At 44.3% G+C, this 20732-nt stretch overlaps 1 protein-coding gene across 2 annotated transcripts in view; it reads left to right on the forward strand.

Annotated features, from left to right (window-relative positions):
- RARRES1 (retinoic acid receptor responder 1) overlaps window positions 1–20732 on the forward strand; it is a 43510-nt gene that overhangs the window by 20004 nt on the left and 2774 nt on the right. The window contains exons 2-5 of one of the 2 annotated variants that reach the window (XM_060011223.1): window positions 6956–7018; window positions 9429–9612; window positions 13156–13292; window positions 20596–20669. In XM_060011223.1, coding sequence (XP_059867206.1) covers window positions 6956–7018; window positions 9429–9612; window positions 13156–13292; window positions 20596–20669 — 458 coding nt within the window. The remainder of the gene's footprint in view (window positions 1–6955; window positions 7019–9428; window positions 9613–13155; window positions 13293–20595; window positions 20670–20732) is intronic. The other variant, XM_060011222.1, reaches the window with a different exon arrangement.

A 20732-nucleotide genomic window follows, 5' to 3' on the forward strand; every position in this document is an offset into this window, starting at 1 on the left:
TGAATCAGCCATATGTATACATATGTCCCCATATCCCCTCCCTGATGAGCCTCCCTCCCACCCTCCCTATCCCAACCCTCTAGGTGGTCACAAAGCACCGAGCTGATCTCCCTGTGCTATGCGGCTGCTTCCCACTGGCTATCTGCCTTACGTTTGGTAGTGTATATATGTCCATGCCACTCTCTCACTTTGTCACAGCTCACCCTTCCCCCCCCCATATCCTCAAGTCCATTCTCTAGTAGGTCTGTGTCTTTATTCCCATCTTACCCCTAGGTTCTTCATGACATTTTTTTCTCTTAGATTCCATATATATGCGTTAGCCTACGGTATTTGTTTTTCTCTTTCTGACTTACTTCACTCTGTATGACAGACTGGGTCCATCCACCTCACTACAAATAACTCAATTTCATTTCTTTTTATGGCTGAGTAATATTCCACTGTATATATGTGCCACATCTTCTTTATCCACCCAGCTTTCTTTTGATTTCCATTTGCATGGAATATTTTTTTTTCCATCCCCTCACTTTCAGTCTGTATTCAAGTTAATGAGTTTCGTGCTTTTCCATGTACGGGAAGATGCAAGAGTCTGGGCTCACTGAAATTATTCCTCTGATATGCATCTTAACTATCTAGGGCCAGTATCCTGTTTTTCTCCATCCTGAATTCCCCTCAGGGTTGCACTGTAGGGGCTTAATGGCTGCAGTATCCTGCGTTTACTGACATGGCAGGTGACCTTCTTTGTCCACACCTTCATTCCATTGCCCTCCCATGGCAGCCACTTTGAAAAGGGCTGTTGTATATTCTTCTGTCTGTAAGTGCTCTTAGAAAAGATATTGTTGGTGTGTGTGCAAATTTTTATTTAAAACATTTTTGTAAGTGCTGTTTTGCCGTGCGTTTTGTTGCTTCTGTTTGCGCGCCCAGCCTTGAGGAGCTCTGTTGGTTGCTGTACGTATGGCTAGTTGGCTACCTCTCCCTGCTGCACAGCAACCCCATTTTACCTGCCCGCCCCCAAGGGACGCACACCAGATTGCCTCCCACTTCCCACCACACAGATGATGCCTCAAGGAACATGCTCCCACGAGTCCCCTGTAACAGCATCACAGTTTCTCTGGGATACATACTCAGCAGTAGGTTGTTGGATCATAAGGTGTGTGCAGTCTTGATTTGACCAAGTCAGCCAGACTGCCTTCCAGCTAGACTGCACCAAGCTACCTCCCCCCAGCAGGAAGGGGACCCCTTCCAGGGCAGTCGGCTCTTGTTCAACACTTGGAAACGAACTGTCGAGGAGACACCCGTGCTGACGAAGCAAGAGACTTTATTGGGAAGGAGCCTGGGCAGAGAACAGCAGGGTAAGGGAGCCCAGGAGAACTGCTCTGCCACGTGGCTCGCAGCCTCAGGTTTTACGGTGATGGGGTTAGTTTCTGGGTTGCCTCTGCCCAATCGTTCTGACTCAGGGTCCTTCCTGGTGGCACGCGCATTGCTCAGCCATGATGGATTCCAGCGAGAAGGATTCTGGGAGGTTGGTAGGACATGTGGACTGGCATCTCCTCGCTCCTTTTGACCTTTCCCGAATTCTTCCTGTTGGTGGTGACTTGTTAGTTCTGCGTTCCTTACCAGGACCTCCTGTGGCAAGATAACTCATGCAAATGGTTTCTGTGGTGCCTGGCCAGAGTGGGCAGTTTCAGTCATTGGTTCCCCTATCAGCCATGAACCCCCCAAACCCAGCCGATGGGTTGGCCCTGTGCATTTTCTCATTTGTTGCCAATCTAACAGTTGTACGGTGGTCCCTCACTGCTTCTTTAGCTGGCAGCCCCCGATGATTCACTTGTGCGCAGGCCTTCAGAGCTCTGGTAGCCCAGGTAAAACATGTGATATGCTTAGAACCACACCTAGCACAGGCCCTAGAGGGTGTCTGTTGTTGTTGTATAAATACAAGCGTCCTTTAAATGATTGTGGACATAATAATGTCCTAATACAAAACATGTATTCTAGTGATTATTTCTGATCTTGAGTGATGTGACTGGTCAGTTGACCTGCTGGTTAGGACTTACATCCACATCTGTCCACCATAAACTTCCCTCCATTTCCGCTGTCCCCACCCTGGTTCATCCACCCCCTCAACGAGCCTCCTGGTCTCTGCATTCACTCCGGACCCCTCCTCACTCCAGCACCACCAGTTCTCCATGTGTGGGCTAGAGGGATCTTTAAAAATCTCTCATTCCTGTTCGTGGCTTCCCGTTTCTCTTAGGAAGAAACTCTTACTGCAGCCTGCAGGGGACGGCCCCTGAGCACCCGGCCAGGGCCAGCCTCTTCCGGATCCTGGCTCCCATCTTTCTGCCCTCTGCCCCCCAGCTGCTCCCCAGCACCTTCAGCCCCATCTTCCCTCCATGTGGAATGTTTGCCAGCCCCCCACCTTCACCCTGACACCCCAAAGTCAATTCCTTCTTAATGATCAGAGTTCAGCTCAAATGTCACATTGCTGATCCCCAGACTAGATCACTTCTCCAGTTATCCTTTCATAGCTCTTAAGTCATCCATGATCATATAATCAGTTCTACAGCCATCTCTTTGAAGTTCTCTTCCTGTCACCTGACTGCCCTGAGGGCGGCTGTGACAGTCTGTTCCCTGTCGTCACCTAGCCCTGCGCTCACACGTTCAAAACTCCTGGGGTGGGTGTTGAACTACAAAGACCTCTTTATCACAGGACAGTTTAATCAAAGGCAGCTGCAGGGAACTCACAGCCCTAAAATGTCCCGTGAGACACTTTGTCCCAGACAGGGAGGCCCTGGCTGGTGCTGCTTTGCCCAGGGCCTGAGGCTGCCACCTTATCTCAGGAGAACCAGCAAAGCTGCCTCAGGGGAACTTGTGGCTCAGAGGAAGGGAGCGGGAGAGGCCTTTGTGGGAGAAAAAAGGGCTGTGTCTTGATAAAGGATAAAGTACAACCAAAAATATAAAAGTCTTATTTTGGACAGAATGTAGATGCCTTTAAGAGTGCCTAATTAAAACAAAAGAAGGAGATCAAATAGGGAAGGAAAAATTACTCTTCAAAAGGACAGCTCGGGGAAATTCCCTGGTGGTCCAGTGGTTAGGACTCCGAGCTTCCACTGCAGGGGGCGTGGGTTCGATCCCTGGTCAGGGGAACTGAGATCCCACAAGCCGCTGTACAGTGGGGCCAAAAAAACCAGACAGCTCCATTCAGCTCACAGCCTTGGTTTGGTTAATCCACTTGTTCCTTTCCCTGCAAAGAATAGGTACTGGTACATCACTTTGCCTCCGTGTGTTTTCAAAAAAATGTTGAGTCAAATAATATCTTAAGTACTTTATTTAAAATATGCGCAGTTATATCAAGAATGAGGCAGATTTTTGTGAATCCTTGTGGGTAGCAAGTAAGTGTGCCCAGTTTATTACCGATGGGAAGATTGGTGGTCCTCAAGATTCTTCTCAGTGAAGACACCTTCCCTGGGGGGGATTGCAGCCAATTCTCTGGCTTCAACCACCACCTCTACTGAATGTATTTTTATGACATGCAGCTGCCTCCTGGCCGTATTCCATGTCCCTGAGCACAAAGAATGTAGCGCCAACCCTGCTGCCCCTCCTCTTCCCATGAGTGGCCTCACCACCCACCCCACTCACCCCCAGCTAGCAGCCTGAGGGGCATCCTGACTCCTGTGTAGGAGGCTGCGCTTAGACCCCTAAGTGGACGGGAAGGGCAGACTCCTAGCGTGCATGCAGCAGGCCAGAGGGCCCTAGGACTGGCGCAGCAAGCAGTTTAAGCTTTAGACCTGCCGGCTGGCGGAAGTGTTGCCTCATTTGAGTCTCAGCTGTTGGTGCCCGAGTGGCTCGGGTGAGTTGTTCCATGTGTCCCTCTAACTCGGGTGGGGCGACGAGGACACTGAACTTTAGGAGACTTGGAGACGGATGTATGGAGCGCCTTGTGCAGCCACTTTCGTGCAGGCCCTGTTTACACCCTTTAATGATTCACTGCGAGCTCTGGGCAGGAGAAAACCAATGTGAAAACAAGCTAGATGGAGTCTGTATCTCAGCCTTCCCTAGCCGCATCCTCGGGCCAGACCCTGCTTTCCAGCACAGTTCTTTCCCTCCCTGATGTGTATACGTTTTGTTTTCTTTGTTTTTGCATTTTACTTTTTTTAATTTAATTTTTATTTCATATTGGGGTATAGTTGATTTACAATGTTGTGTTAGTTGCAGGTGTACAGCAAAGTGTTAGTTATACATATATCCATTCTTTTTCAGATTCTTTTCCTGTATAGGTTATTACAGAATATGGAGTAGAGTTCCCTGTGCTATACAGTAGGTCCTTGTTGGTTATCTATTTTATATATAGTAATGTGTATTTGTTAATCCCAAACTCCTAACTTATCCCTCCTCCCCACCTTTCCCCTTTGGTAACCATAAGTTTGTTTCTGAAGTCTGTGAGTCTATTTCTGTTTTGTAAATAAGTTCATTTGTATCATCTTTTTAGAGTCCACATATAAGTGATATATAATACTGTCTCTGTCTGACTTACTTCATTAGTATGGTAATCTCTAGGTCCATCCATGTTGCTGTAGATGGCATTATTTCATTCTTTTTTATGGCTTAGTAATATTCCATTGTTTTTAGGTACCACATCTTCTTTATCCATTCATCTGTCGATGGACACTTAGGTTGCTTTGAAGTCCTGGCTATTGTAAATAGTGCTGCAGTGAACATTGGGGTGCATGTGTCTTTCTGAATTATGGTTTTCTCAGGGTATATGCCCAGGAGTGGGATTGCTGGGTCATACGGTAGTTCTATTTTTAGTTTTTTAAGGAACCTCCATACTGTTCTCCGTAGTGGTTGTACCAATTTACATTCCCGCCAACAGTGTAGGAGGGTTCCCTTTTCTCCACACCTTCTCCAGCAGTTATTGTTTGTAGACTTTCTGATGACGGCCATTCTGACCAGTGTAAGGTGAACCCAGGCCCTCTTCAGTGAAAGTGCCAAGTGCTAACCACCGGACCGCCAGAGAATTCCCATGTATCCTGCAACTTTACTGAATTCGTTGATGAGCTCTAGTAATTTTCTGGTGGCATCTGTAGGATTCTCTATGTATAGTGTCATGTCATCTGTACACAGTGACAGTTTTACTTCTTTTCCAATTTGGATTCCATTTCTTTTTCTTCTTTGATTGCATGGCTAGGACTTCTAAAACTATGTTGAATAAAAGTGGTGAGAGTGGACATTCTTGTCTTGTTCCTGATCTTAGAGGAAATGCTTTCACCTTTTCACCATTGAGAATGGTGTTTGCTGTGGGCTTGAATAGGTTTTAATAATGCTAAAAAGAGTGAGCATATGTTGTTGGACTTTTACCCCGACCCAGGCACAGTCGAAGCTCTATTTGTGCCGTGTCTTACTCTCCACAACAGCCTAAGTACTGCATTATGTTAACTGGGGCTCCCACAGACTTTGGGATCAAGTTCCAAGTTGATCCCAAACTTTTTTACAAAAAAGAGGCTTTTGTGACCTTGCGCCAGCCTCCCCAGACAGCCTTTTTTCTAGCTTCACTGCCTTCCCTGGAACGCCAGGCCCTGCGCCCCATTCCCACATCTTCGCCTGGGCCCCTTGCTCTAGATAAGCCCCCCCTAAACTGAGTGCCCGGCACACGTGCAGCTCTGGCCACATAGATGAGCTGCACTGTTGATATATCTGTTTCCACACAGGAAGTAGGTTTCTGGTCAAGCTGGACTGGATGTTCTGTTTCCTTGTGTATCTCTGGTGCCTGGCATAATAGGTGGCAAAAAGTGAATGCGAAGACAGACTTGTTTGTATGAATTCTATAATTTGTATGAATTTGTCATTGAAATCAATGTTTCAGCGTATACCAGGGCTTGTTTCAAGACTGAGCATGAGCCCTAAGCAAACTGCTCTCGTACATGTGCTCTGGGTGCCCCCCGCCCCGTCTCCCAGCAATATCCATATATCCACGTTTAAATATTCTTTACATAAATAATTGCCACAGAATCTCGCCCTCCATCCTCTGGTTTCCCAGAATTTTTTAAAAATCTGTGATGGGAATAGATGATATCTGGTCTACTTCCAATAAGTCAACCCTGTTTGGTTGTTGTGTTCTTGATTCAAGGGAAATTGTTGTTTCCAGAATCTAACTTAATCAACACTATGAAATAACTTCAGCTCCAGGCAGCGGAAGTTTCCTTTCTTCTCTAGAAAACACTCCTTTTACTGAATGGTCACTGTGGTGTTTAAAAAAAAGTTGGCCAATAACATAAAGTTCTTCTAAACAGTCTAATATGCTTCAATGATATGGGTATATATACTCTAAAACTCTGCATTGGGTGCACGTGTGGGTGCCCCCTGCCTACCCTAGGTCCGGGTGTGGCTGCTTCCATACTGTCCCTTTGGCCTCAGCTGAGGTCTCCTCCTCCCAGATGCCTTCCTTGACCACCTTAAGAAAAGTAGCCACTCTGCCCCACCACTCTCTCTTCACCATCTGAAAACCCATTATTTATTACGGGGTGCACCTTTGTCGCTGGATCCCGTGTTCAGCTGTGAGTGGCAGGAGGGGGGCCGCTGATGGGGCCCAGCGCCCCGCACAGGGCGTGGAGGGGCACTCCACGGCTGGGGAAGGAAGGAAGGCCCCTGCCTCTCAGCCCTGTGTGCTCATGTCTGTTTCTCATCTAGCTGCTTCCACAAAGCCAACTTGTAGCTTCAGGACCACTGTTTCCCCCTCTCAGCCTCCCTCCTTGTGAGTAGCTGTCAAATCAGCCAGCAGAGTGTCATGATAAGCCCAAAATTTGGGATCTTCTCTCTTTGTAAAAAATCAGCGATTTTATTCAGGTACGAATGCTAGAGCTGCAATTTGCATGTCATGTTATTCTCAGAGAGCGAGCGGTTCTTGGATATGAAGGTGTTAACAGAGCTTCCACGAGGCTAAAGTTCTACTTCTGTGTTTCAGATTAATCAAAAGAAGGAATATAAAGTTGACCTGGTGTTTACCACGGAGCTCTACAACCCAGAGGTAAGTTGCCATGGTTTGTGAAGTGTGCTATTAACAACTTGTATGAATTTTTTTTTTAAGTGAGACTCTTAATATGTAGTGACCTGGAGGTTTGCCTTTTTTTTTTCTTTCCTGCTTTGTTTTCTATTTGTTCTCAAGAATTGAAGACAGCGCTAGGCAGGACCACTTCATGGTCTCACACAGGGTTCCTTTTACCGCGTCCACACAGCCACCGTCCCCTCCTTCCTCTGCCACTGGGAGGGCGTTTCACACCCCCTTTGGACCCGGTGCCCCTCCCTAGCACCTCCGAATCCCCAGAATGATTCACTCTCAAATGCCAACCTTCTCTCCTGTCAGCTGGTGGCATTTCTCGTTAGCGGGCCGGCATAGCACGAGGCCACCTCCAGGAGCTTCCGTGCACAGAGGCATTCCGCAACTCAGAGCAGCCCACGTGCGCCGCAGGCATCTTCAGCCTCTCCTTCTGACCCAGCGGGCCACGGTCACCAAGTTTCCTTTCCCCACCACCTCCCCCTTCGCAAGAAGAGAGGAAACAGAGGACTCATACAGAAATTAGAGCCAGATGGACTTCCCGGGGCTGGGCCAGGCTGGGAGGCAGCACCCGGAACCGGGGTGGAGGGACCAGCCCAAACCCCTTTGTGTGGCGCGGAGTCAGAGCAGGGGATGAGCAGGCAGCATGGGCATTACGGTGTCTCAGGAAGGCGGAGCTTTGGAGAAGGCATAACCCCTCCGGCTGATGCTTCTGGAAGAAAGCTTACCAGCATTCACAAACAAGTTCTGACAAGAAAACACTATGCCAACTTTGCTAATTAACCTAAGAATTAACGTTTTCTTAAAGCATAAGGAAGGTGCTTTTGGTTTCTGTGTTGCAAACGAAGTGTTAGATTAAAGCTAAAAGGAAAACAATTACTAGATTACTTTGACCAACTGTGCTTCTCTGAAGGGCTAGCTAATTGAAATGCTTCCTTTCAGGAGGTAGGGAGAGTTCTTTCATCTTCTGGCAACTGTTTTGATTCTGTGGAGCTGTTTGGGGGGAAAGGGAAAGAAAAACAAAAGGGGACAATACCTATTGCCTTTTCTCTTCCCTGGAAACGGTTTTGACACCAAAAGAGTCCACGTACCAGCCCTGTCTTCTGCCTTTCATAAGCCTCTTCCCCATCGCTCCCTTCACCGTTTTCCTGTATTGCACCGATCATTAGGATTTTAATGTACCACTTAAATTTGCTCTCCTGTAAACCAGCACTACGGGAGAAGACGCTGCCCACTGGAACGCCTATTTCAGTTTTTTTGCATTAGTTCAAGGGGGGGCTTATTTAGCAGATCCAATTTTAAGTATGGTTTGTTTCATTGTGGGCTTTTTCTTTTTGTTGTCTTAACTGGGACTCCACCCAGTTTAAATGACTGTAAACGTGAAAAGAACTCAGTTGCTCAACCAACCATGTTGTAACAGGAGTTACAGCCCATGGATGGGTTTTGAGTGCCGCCATGAACCCTCTCAGATTCTAGGCCCAGTGGATGGTATGAGTGAATGTGCATTTTTCTGGGAAGCGGTTCCCTGGCTTTTATTGTCGGGTTAAGGAATCAGTGACCTAAAAGAGTGGAGAAGCACCGTCCCAGAAATGAGTTGTACTCTTGATGTCTACTTAAAGCATCCAGCTACCCAGCTCCATGTGTCTCTGGATTGGAAAGTAAGGGAGATCCCAGAACACTCAGTGTGTCTACCTTTAAATATGAGTGCAAGCAGACTTCCCTCGGTCACTCAGGTAGTTGAATCAGTCCCATTTGGGTGATCTGTCCCTCCACTTCTTCTAGATTAGACCTCGGAGTAGAGAGATGGCGTTCTCACAGAGCTGGGGCCCTGGCGTCACACAGACACAGCTCAGGTCCTGGCTTACCACTTACTAGCTGTGAGACAGGGAGTAGGTTCCTCTTTAAACTTGTCTTAAACTGTAAAATTGGAATAAGAGGACAGAATTCATCAGGCAGCATGAAGACACTGTCATTTGTGTTGATGGGAATCAGCTTCCTTTTGGTTCAAGTCGGCCAGCTTGAGGGCCAAGTAAGCATTATGTTGGTTGGTCCACGGTAGAGGGGAAAGTACCTCCATCCTAGCTAGAGGTTTGAGCCGAGTAGCACCCACAGATGTCAGTGGTATTTCTTTGGAAGAGGAAATACCACATTCTTTCATAAGGGCACCATCAGAAAGCAGGAGTTTTTTAAATGACAGCAGACTGAAGATTGTTGTGTTTGGCTGTGAGCACAAAAATCATTTTCTACAAAGCAAAGAATACTACATATGGATGCCAGTGCATACCTGCCATGTACGAGGAACTCCCCAATCTTGTGTGTGTTTTTCATTGGAGTGAGTGGGGGGTGATAAGGAACCATTCTAATTCCAAAATCTTTCTTTCAGGAAGGTAAGGAACATCTGGGGAAATGTTCTGCTCGAGTGTTTTTCAGGAACGAGAAACCCAGACCGGCCATTAATATAACGTGTACTCGGCTCATTGAGAAGAAGACAAGACAAGAAGAAGATTATCAGCTCTACAAGTACATGAAGCAACTTAAAAACCTCTTGGATGTTGTCAGCATACCTGGTATGAACCAATATCTGGAATTTCTATATTCAGGAATGCATGTCATTACTGTATCTTAAAAAGAATGATCATGGAAGCAACCTAAATGTCCATCGACAGATGAATAGATAAAGAAGATGTGGCACATATATACAATGGGATATTACTCAGCCATAAAAAGAAACGAAATTGAGTTATTTGTAGTGAGGTGGGTGGACCTAGAGTCTGTCATACAGAGTGAAGTAAGTCAGAAAGAGAAAAACCAATACTGTATGCTAACACATATATATGGAATCTAAAAAAAAAATGGTTATGAAGAACCTAAGGGCAGGACAGGAATAAAGATGCAGACCTACTAGAGAATGGACCTGAGGACACGGGGAGAGGGAAGGGTAAGCTGGGACAAAGTGAGAGAGTGGCATGGACATATATACACTACCAAATGTAAAATTGATAGCTAGGGGGAAGCAGCCACATAGCACAGGGAGATCAGCTCGGTGCTTTGTGACCACCTAGAGGGGTGGGATAGGGAGGGTGGGAGGGAGACTCAAGAGGGAGGGATATGGGGATATATGTATGCATATGGCTGATTCACTTTGTTGGACAACAGAAACTAACACAGTATATTGTGAAGCAGTTATACTCCTATAAAGATCTATGTTTAAAAAATGATTATCTAAAAATGTATCCCCCAAATGGCAATTTAATTCAACTACAGAATGTGGTACACCTGATTATCTGAACAAAATTCACAAGTATCCTTTTCCTGTTTTCCCCCTCGAGTACAATATAGTGACTCCACTGAAAACTATCTGTGCCCCTTTAATCTGCCCACTTCTCATCCCAGACGCAGGGCAGGGCAAGAGCCGGACTCCAGGGAGAAGAGGTGGAGGTCGTTGCAACAGGACCCACACGTAGGGGTGCAGTTCTCAGGGTTGAGTCCAGAAGCTGAGGAGAAAAATTCTAGAGGTTTCTGGTGGTGGCTTTGGAAACTTTAGGTGACGGGACCCCATCCAGGGCCTCTGTCGTGTGCATCATGGCCTTCTGCACCAGGGCCGGGCGAGCTGTCTCGGGGCCTTGCTGGGAGGCTGCAGGGGAGTCAAGCTGATCTCATTTTAGGTCCAGAGCTAATGGGCGGTGGTGACGTCTCTTATAAGAAATGAGCCCTGCCTCTGAAGTGACTCAGCTGAAGTGAAGCAGAGCCCATTTGCGCTGGCACTCAGCAGGGTCTGTGGACAGCAGCTGACACTTGGCACTTACCGGCAAATCCAATCTCCAAAACCACAGAAGTCATCTCTGGACTTGCACTGGGGTATTAAGCTTGACATCTGACCACCACAGCGCTTCCTGCCCCACTGTCTCTCTCTCAGTTCACTCATTTGCCCGGAGACTGTGACAGGCCCGCGTCAGCATGGAGGACCTGTGGTCTCCATTTCTGGCTGCATCTGTGTCCCATCCATTACTGAGACTAAGTGTTCTGAAAAACCCGGAGGTGGGATACTGCACCTTGGCGTTTCTCGAATTCAGAAGCTTGGCTCATTCGCATTCTAGTTCTCTGACAACTTGGATTAAATCCTGTTCCAAAGAATTATGAAGAAAGTTCAGAATCTTACATTGTAGTAGCATTTGTTTATATTTAACTGCCTGAAATAAATGGGCCATGACTAATACTTAAAATCTATGGTTATTTAGGGATTGGTCCCCTCATTAGCATTAGTTGGAGAAATAGGGTTTTATATATTCTTCTTAAAACACAAATTTTAGAAATCGTATTGGACCCTTTCTTTGAAAGGGTCTCAGTCCTTTTGCCACAGGGTCTCTAGATTTTGGACAATTTTTAATAATGCAGGTTAACTGGATCCTGTTCAGTTAAGTCCTATATGCCCACAAGGATTATTCTGTAACAGTCTAACTTAACGTGGCTGCTGTGAAGCTTTGAAAAAGCTTTTGCTTAATATAGGGCACGTTTCCATCAACAAAATCTACAAGTTCTCTTGTCACTTTAAATTCAGCAGAGATGTTTAATGGTGCTTATAGCCTGTATATCTAAAATTATCTATTTAAAACTGAAAACGTTTGGTTTTAGGTAAGTTGAATCAAAACCTATGTTGGAGCAGCCAGTTCAGATCTCAGCAGATCCCATTCAGTATTTAATCAATCCAGGGTATTTGACTGTTGAGCAGTTTTCTCTACAACTGCTAAGTGAGAAGATCTAATCCATTTTAGGCTATCCTTGCTCTGCACTGTTTTTCCCCTAAAAAAAGCAGTTGTCTGGTTTTTATGAAGAGTAGAAATTTCTCCTCTTCTAATGAATTCATAAACTTCCTATAGATGAGCCCAACTACATGACATACAAAAGAAAAGACTGGGGACCTGGGAATAACCAAAGTCCTAAGTGACTCTGTAGCAGTGCTACTGGCATTTATAACTTTCAGTTGTCCTCATTATTCACAGTATTTTGTATAACTGATTTTTCTTCTATGGTAATTCGTTTTGATCTCACAAGTTAAACTCCTAGTGGCACTGTAAGACGAAGGAAGTCTGTCACTCTCTCGCTTCCACACACACGACAGGAATTCAAGGCTCAGCTCAAATCTCATCTCTGTGAAGCTGTCCCCAACCTCTTCAGCCCAAAGAAACCCCCCCCTTCCCTGTGTCCCCTCAGCTCTCTGATCCTCCCTTTTTCTTAAGGAAGGTGTCAGCTGCATTTCCACACTGTCAAGTGGGGGGTAGGGCCTCTCTTTGCATCTCTCACAGCACCCAAGCAATCAGTGAATGCCTTCTGAATTGACTACCACTATAAACCGGCCAAGTCTAGTTCTACCAATACAGAGCAGAATTTATGCGAAAGATTATTTTACTAAGAAGGATTCATTTCCTAATAAGCTGTTCATATTCCTCACATATTATACTATTATTGGGCTTTAATATACACTATCTCTTTCAAACTGCATAAATGATGGTCCATGAATAGCTCATAAATTACTTGCTAAAATTTGAGTTCCTAAAAGTTACAAGAGGTAATTTATTAGTCATTGTATCCCTACCTATAGCAGTATCTGATACTAAGTAGATTTTTTATAAATGTTTGCTGAATTTAAAAGATTGCAGTTCCAGAAACAATGCCACAGGAAAAACCCACTTGATTTCTTTATGTGGTCAAAAGTGACAGATGCCGCCAATACACAGATTAGCTTTAACGCCAAGGATCAGAGAAGGACAAAGACGTTTGGTAGACTGTCAAAGACCAGCACATTGACTGTAGACCCAAACCAGAAGGTAATGTGGAGAAGATGACTGATAGATGTTTCCATCTAATTAAAAGATTTTAGATTAGAGGTTTTAGATTAACTTTGAGTATCATTATAGCTCTTAGTTTGCATTTATATTGTACAGCCAATAGCCCTTAAACTGTTTTATAGTAGCTTTACTCAGCAGGGCAAGTTGAAGCATGTAAGATTCCATACAATACAGAAACAGACAGTCACACTTCACTACTGAAACTTGTAAATATTTTGTCCTGAAAACGTCTTAATATGAATGTACTTTTTTTTGTGCCCTCAGATAGTCATGGACATATTGATCCCTCTCTGAGACCCATCTGGGATTTAGCTTTTCTGGGCAGCTCTTACGTGATGTGGGAAAAGACAACACAGTTTTTACACTACTACATGGCACAGCTCAGCAGTGTGAAGCAGTGGGTAAGAAAAACTGACAATTAACTTGTACCACAAGAGATACAACCAATGCAATGTTCTTAGACTAAATTAATGTGAACTTCTAGATCTGTGGCAAGAGTTTTAATTGCATTTCATTAACTCAATAAATATGTGAATGCCAGGTATGGTTGTGGGGACTGAGGATATAGCACTAAACAAAAAACTCAGTGTAGCTCCCCTTATTGAGACTAATTCTAGCAAGAGAAGAAAGACAGTGAAGCGATAAACAAGTAAACATGTGGTAGGTGCTATGGAGAAAAATAAAGTAGGGAAAAGGGAATGCAGGGTATTGACAGAATTAAACTTTAGTCTAAAGCAAGGCCCCTCTAATTTAAGCAGAGGTGACACTGGAGCAGAGGCCTAAGGGAAGTGAGAGTGAGCCACGCCTCCAGAAGGGAAGGCATTTCAGACAGAGGGGACGGAGGCAGCATTGTGGCTGATGGGTTGGAGAAACAGCAGTGAGGCTGGTATGGCTGCAAGAGATTGAGCACGGGGAGCGTGCCGGGAGATGAGATCGGATAGAGGCGGTCAGTTCATGGAAGGCCATTAGAAGGACCCTGTCTTTTACTCACTACAGGGTTTTTAGCAGAGAAGTGACACGATCTGACTTACAACAGGATCATTCTGGCTGCTGTGTTGAGAACAGACTGTAGATAGACAAGGGTGGAAGCAAGGAGAGCAGTAATGTATTGCAGTAGCCTAGGCAAGGCCTGGTGGGAGCTCGGACCAGGATGGCAGCAGTGGATGTGGTGAGAAGTGTTTGCATTTTGAAGGTAGACTGACAGTATTTGTTGATGGGTTAGATATGGATATATCCAAGAATGAGAAAAGTCAAGGATGATTCTTATGATTTTGGCCTGAGTAACTGGATGGAAGGATAGAGTTTTCACTTACTGATTGGGGAAGACTACAGAGGAACAGATTTGCGTGGAAATTAGCTTGAGTTGGAGCATTCTAAATTCCATAACCAAGCAGAGAATTTGTATCGTCATCTGGACATAAGAGTCTGAAGTTCAGGGGAGATGTCTAGGCTGGAGTCATCACCACATAGATGGTTTTTAAAGCCTCAGAGTGGATGAGATGAGAGAATGAGTGTAAACAGAGGAAGGTTATGTAGGGATTGAGTCCTGGAACACTTCCAACTTTAGCGGGTTTAGAGATATGAGAAAGAAGTGTTTCAAGGATGAGAATTGACTATCTATCAAATGCTGCTGGAAAGTCAAGAAAGATGAGGACCGAGAATTGCCATTAGGTTTAGGCAAGCTGGAAGTAGATGGAGAGCTTATCAAGAGCTGTCTCACTGGCACAGTGTGGGCAAAGTCCTGATTAGAATAGGTTCAGGAAAGAATGGGAGAGGAAGTGGACACTCCATGTCTTTCAAGGAATTTAGCTATAAAGCGGAGTAAAAGGGAGGGAGGGGGCTAGAGCTGGAAGATGCGTAAGCACAGGGTTGAAGGAGGGTTTTCCGTTGTATTTTTAGATTGGGCAATTTAACGGCATATTTATATGTTGATGAGAAAAATCCAGTAGAGAGGGGCAAAGTAGGACTTGTAGGGAAGAGAAGGAAGACTTGTTGGATTTAACATCTTTGAGGAGATAAAGAGGATATGATCGATCCAGGAGATGACTGGACAAGGGCACAGAGTTCACCTGGAGCAAGGCTTTCAATGTGGCACAGATGCTGGTAGGAGGGTGGGTATCACGTGGCGGCCTGTGGAAGTTCTTTCCTGACTGCTTCTGTCTTCTCAGTGAAAAATGAGGCAAAGTCACCAGCTGAGCGTGAGGATGGAACAGGAGGTGAGAGGGGGTGGGAGTGCGTGGATTCGAGCATCACGCAGCACTGCAGGCCTCTGAAGGTCTGTGGTCGCGAATCTAGAGAAGGGCCAGTCACTCAACTGGTGGGGTGCGGACAAGGAGGTGGCTGAGGCACCTGTCATGTGGAGCGGGAGGGGCACTTCCAGAGTAAACAGTATCAACTACTCAGAGGCAGGCTGAGCCAACCATAAATACACATTTCTAAAAATCGTTTTCTTCACGGGTGGCTGAAGCAGTACATTCGCCATGGATGGAGAGCAGTGAGTATCTTCTGAGTACAAGGAGTTGCCTGGCGTCCAGTCAGCATTATTCATGGTGGTAACAGCTCGGTGTACCTTTCAAAGGCCACTTGTGAAGCAGACAACTGTTTGAAATGTAGTTTCATTCCTTATCGAAATGAACGTTTCTTTCCCGTATGGAGTGGCTTTGATAGAAATGGCCGTGTAATTGACTGCTGTTACACCAGGAGTTAGGGCACAGCACCGATTCTTTGGCTGCAGGTAAAAAGTTTCTCTCGTCTACCAAGACAATCATGTCCTCCACAGAAGGCTTTTCCTTTAACTGAGAAGTTAGGGGAAATTTTTTGTTTAGTGTAGAAAATGGCGTCAAGATAATAGAACTAATTTTAATGAATGTCAGAGGAAAACTCAATAAGAATAGAGCAACAGGGACACAAAAGAAAAAATTAGGATCTTTTAATGGCATTGTTTTCCATTCTTCTGCATTTATAAATGACACATCACCTAAGTAAACACCAGGACGTACTATGGTTTGAAAACAGCAGCCCCATTTCTCACTCATTCTAGCCAGTCTGTCTTTGATGTCCATCATCTGTCCATTAATATCCCTACAAGTGGGAAAGTGGGGACAAATGTAATTGTAGAGCTAAGAAAACAAAAATGCAGGGGGAACAGGACTTTTAGATTTTTTTACCCTGTGGTGTCTGTGTTTTAGATAAATAGTAATTGAAGATGCAGCTGACTTGGTTGGGTCACCTAAGGCAAATGACTTCTTCTCTTAGGGCTATGAAATGAGGGTCAACAAGCTTATTGAGTGAAGCCCTCGAAACTAACATAAAGCTAAAATACGGAAGCAATTGGGAAATTTGGATTAAGGTTGATATGCATTTCAGATTAGAGTTTTTATTTTTTAAAAGCCTACAGCACCCAGTATTCCCAGGCGGCCTCCCATCCAAGTTACTAATCAGGACCAACCCTGCTTAGCTTCCAAGATTAGAGTTCTCTTAAATAAAAGCAAGCACATACCCAATAGATTTTCAAATTCTGCTATTTGGTGGCTACTAAAGATTCTTGTGATCTTTCAGAAAAATAAGCAACATAACAAGCAAAACAAGCAACAATTTCTAAAAAAGTCACCACGATCAGAAAGTCTAGGGACTGTCCCTGGAGACCAGAAGCAGGACAGTAGGGCTGACAAAGCAAAGACAGAAGCAGGGAGTGACTGACTGGAGGTGCCCGTGGCCCAAGGTAGCTCAGGAATCTATAGGGATTATAGTTTTTTCCAAAAGCTTACTGGGTGGGAATTACTCTCCCTCCACTCAGGGATAATCCAATTGTGTAAGGCAGTGCAGCCTTATAAACTTCACAGCCCCAAATGAACACAGCCTGAGAGAAGAGTGGGCTAAGAAATAGCTGAAATACAAATATAAGACCCATCTTACCGGCAGTTATTGCCTTAGGACTGAAGAACAGATGTCATTGTCATTCCCAAACCATGAGGACTAAGCCAAGGGCAGGGGAGATACTGATGGCTAGAAAAAAAAAAAAAAAGGATAAGGACTTTCCTGACACCCTTTAGCCTTTCTTTAATGTGAACTGAGAAAAGTAAAACTGTTACTTTTCCAGCATTGTTCCAAATCTTATCAGTACCAGATACTGTCAGCATCCCAAACTATCTAACCGGCAGCACATCACTGGCAGCCAGCCCAAGTCTTCACCCTAACTAGAGGCCTCCATCGGCCAACAGTACATTACAGAAACCATTGTATCTACCTCATTCTGCTAAGAAATCTACTTTTGACTTGACACCATAAAACTCCTTGAAAAGAACATAGGCAAAATGTCCTCTGACATAAATTGTAGCAATGTTTTCTTAGGTCAGTCTCCCAAGGCAGTAGAAATAAAAGCAAAACTAAACAACTGGGACCTAATCAAACTTATAAGCTTTTGCAGAACAAAGGAAACCATAAACAAAACGAAAAGACAACCTACGGAATGGGAGAAAATATTTGCAAACGATGCGACCAACAAGGGCTTAATTTCCAAAATGTACAAACAGCTCCTACAATTCAATATCAAAAAAAAATCCAATCAAAAAATGGGCAGAAGATCTAAACAGACATTTCTCCAAGGAAGACATACAGATGGCCAACAGGAAAAAGATGCTCAACATTGCTGATTATTAGAGAGATACAAATCAAAACTACCATGAGGTACCACCTCACACTGGTCAGAATGGGCATCATTAAAACATCTACAAGTAACAAATACTGGAGAGGGTGTGGAGCAAAAGGAACCCTCCTACAACTGCTGGTGGGAATGTAAATTGATACAGCCACTATGGAGAACAGTATGGAGGTTCCTTAAAAAACTAAAAATAGTTACCATATGATCCAGCAATCCCACTCCTGGGCATACATCCAGAGAAAACTATAGCTTGAAAAGATACATGCACCCCAACGTTCACAGCAGCACTATTCACAATAGCCAAGACTTGGACGCAACCTAAGTGTCCATCGACAGATGAATGGATAAAGAAGATGTGGTATAGGCACACAACAGAATACTACTCAGTCATAAAAAAGAATGAAATTCTGCCATTTGCAGCTTCATGGATGGACCTAGAGATTCTCATACTAAGTGAAATAAGTCAGAAAGACAAATACCATACGCTATTACTTATATGTGGAATCTAAAATATGAAACAAATGAACTTATTTACGAAACAGAAGTAGACTCACAGACGTGGAAAACACACGGTTACTAAAGGGGAAAGGGGGTGGGGGAGGGATAAATTAGGACTTTGGGATTAACAGATACAAACTACTATATATAAAACAGATATGGACTTCCCTGGTGGTGCAGTGGTGAAGAATCTGCCTGCCAATGTAGGGGACATGGGTTGGAGCCCTGGTCTGGGAAGATGCCACATGCCGTGGAGCAACTAAGCCCGTGCACCACAACTACAGAGCCTGCGCTCTACAGCCTGCGTGCCACAACTACTGAAGCCCGCGTGCCTAAAACCCGTGCTTTGTGACGAGAAGCCACCACAATGAGAAGCCCGCACACTGCAACGGAGAGTAGCCCCCGCTCACCGCAAGTGGAGAAAGCCTGAGCGCAGCAACAAAGACCCAACGCAGTCAAAAATAAATAAATTTATTTAAAAAATAAAATAACCAACAAGGACCTACTGTATATCACAGGGAACTAGATTCAATATCCTGTAATAAACCATAATGGAAAAAATATTAAAAATATGTATAACTGAATCACTTAGCTGTATACCAGAAACTAACAACATTGTAAATCAACTAAACTTCAATTAAAAAAATATCAACTTTTGATAGCATATATTAATAACCTAAGCCTACTTATTCTCTACTAAAACCACACTGGTTCTGCTAGGGATCATTCCTTTTTTTTTTTTTAGTGGGGAGGGGAGCAGTAGGGGTAGGGTAGGTCACGAGTAAGTATAAGGAAACCAAATACTTCATTCTGTCTCTAGGAAGATTAAAGTGCTAGGTTATCAGAAAAATGTGACAGTAAATCATCAATTTGGACTATAAGGATTTGACACATGTGATGATTTGAACAAAACCAAGGAGATTATTTCTGAGTATTAAAAATGATGGCTTCCTGGCAGAGCCTTGCTTGGTGTGGGCAGTGCCCCCTGGGTACTTTGCCAGGCTGGGCTGCGCCGTGTCTGGGCTGCAGCTCTTTAATAAGGCCTGGTTTGGTTTGGTCTAAGGGCGCTTCCCCCTGAAGGAGGAAGAATCTATGAACAGAAACATGAGGTGTGTCTCAGGAGCCTTACTGAGGAAGGTCTTAATTAAATGAAGAGGGTGCCCAAACATTATAATAATCCAAATTTTTGTTTGGATTATTAAAAAATGGGTAACACTTGGTATTGAGCAGAAGTTTGTCAGATGGACTTGGAACGCCATGATTTGTTTCAAGCCTTTCTTCCTTTTTGCCTAAAATCTGGGGATGGCCATGATTTCCTTAAACGCTATTTTCAGAAACAGAAAGAGGCACTGTCCTGAAAAAACACTTTATAAGACCAGTTTTTTAACTGTAGAAATACATGGTAAACAGACCTTGAGAAAAAGTGCAGGCAGCACAAAAGTCTGAGACAAAAATTACACAGCACAGCAGCCAGCTGTGTCAATATAGTCCAAGGTCAACATCGTCACCAAATAAGAGTCAGACAAGGCTAAATGGACCCCCCAAACCCAGCAATGCCCAACTGATAACTGGAGCCTCCAGAAACCGTTCCTTTAGATAAAAGATGCTAAATTTTCTCTCATGAATTCTGACTTTGCAGCCTGTGTTTTGGATATTTGCTTTCACCATTCATGGGTACACTGCAAGGCAGAAGGGAAACCTACCCAATGACGCAAAGCACCACAGAAAAGCAGTCACTTTCTGATTGATCCAGGCCCTCTCTTGTATCATATCCCTCCAGTACCCCCTCCACCTGATGGAAATTTCACGGCTTGTAAAAGTCTTCATCAATGTAAGCAAAGGGAAGATAAAACTTAATATCAAGTCCTTTTTGTTTTTGCATATTCTTAGTCTCAATGAAAGCCTGGTAGATTAAAATCATAATCCAAATTAATTTTTTTACTCCTTCTCTTCCATTTTTACTAGTAAAGGGATAAGCACTTTTGTGCCCCAACCTTTTCTCCTCAAAACAGTTACTGTCAAAAAGAAAGCAGGAAATCAGTTTAGTCACTCTTAAAATTTATAGAAATCAAGAGAATAAAAGAGCTGAGGGAGACTGCCTGCTTACCTATAAAATGTGCTGGTTTTAGAAGCAGTGTGGTACCGCATGAAGGATGTGGGTGGTGGAGTCAGTAGATCTGGGTTTGAATCCCCACTTGTCACCTACTAGTTGTAACCTCAAGTTGCCTTCCCTGTAAAAGACAGAATTCCATAAGAACATGTATAAAGTGCCTAGCAGAGAACCTGGCCCATGGTGTCCTTCTAGAAATCCTGATTGCCCTGCCCCTTGTCTTACTGCCTGGCATATCAGGGCTATAAATCAGCTTGAGGTGCATATACAGCATCTAGATTCCTTAGCTTGTCACAAGATTCTCCCTATTCTCATAGACCTTAATCTCCATCAAAACCCATAAACATTAGAGAGAAAAAGTGACAGAAGGACCTTACTAGATTATCATGACAGTGGCAAAACAGTAAGAATCAACAACTTCCACATCTTAATGCAGGATACCACCAAAGGAGATGAGGCTAGAATCAAAGAGGCGGCAGGTGATTCAAGGCACCCATCCACCCATTCAAGGCAGGTGATACAAGATGAGCCTTCCAAATTCTAAGCTAATATAAACCCACACTATCTATCGCA

The sequence above is a fragment of the Delphinus delphis genome, chromosome 4 (assembly GCF_949987515.2).
Source record: "Delphinus delphis chromosome 4, mDelDel1.2, whole genome shotgun sequence".
NCBI lineage: Eukaryota > Metazoa > Chordata > Mammalia > Artiodactyla > Delphinidae > Delphinus > Delphinus delphis.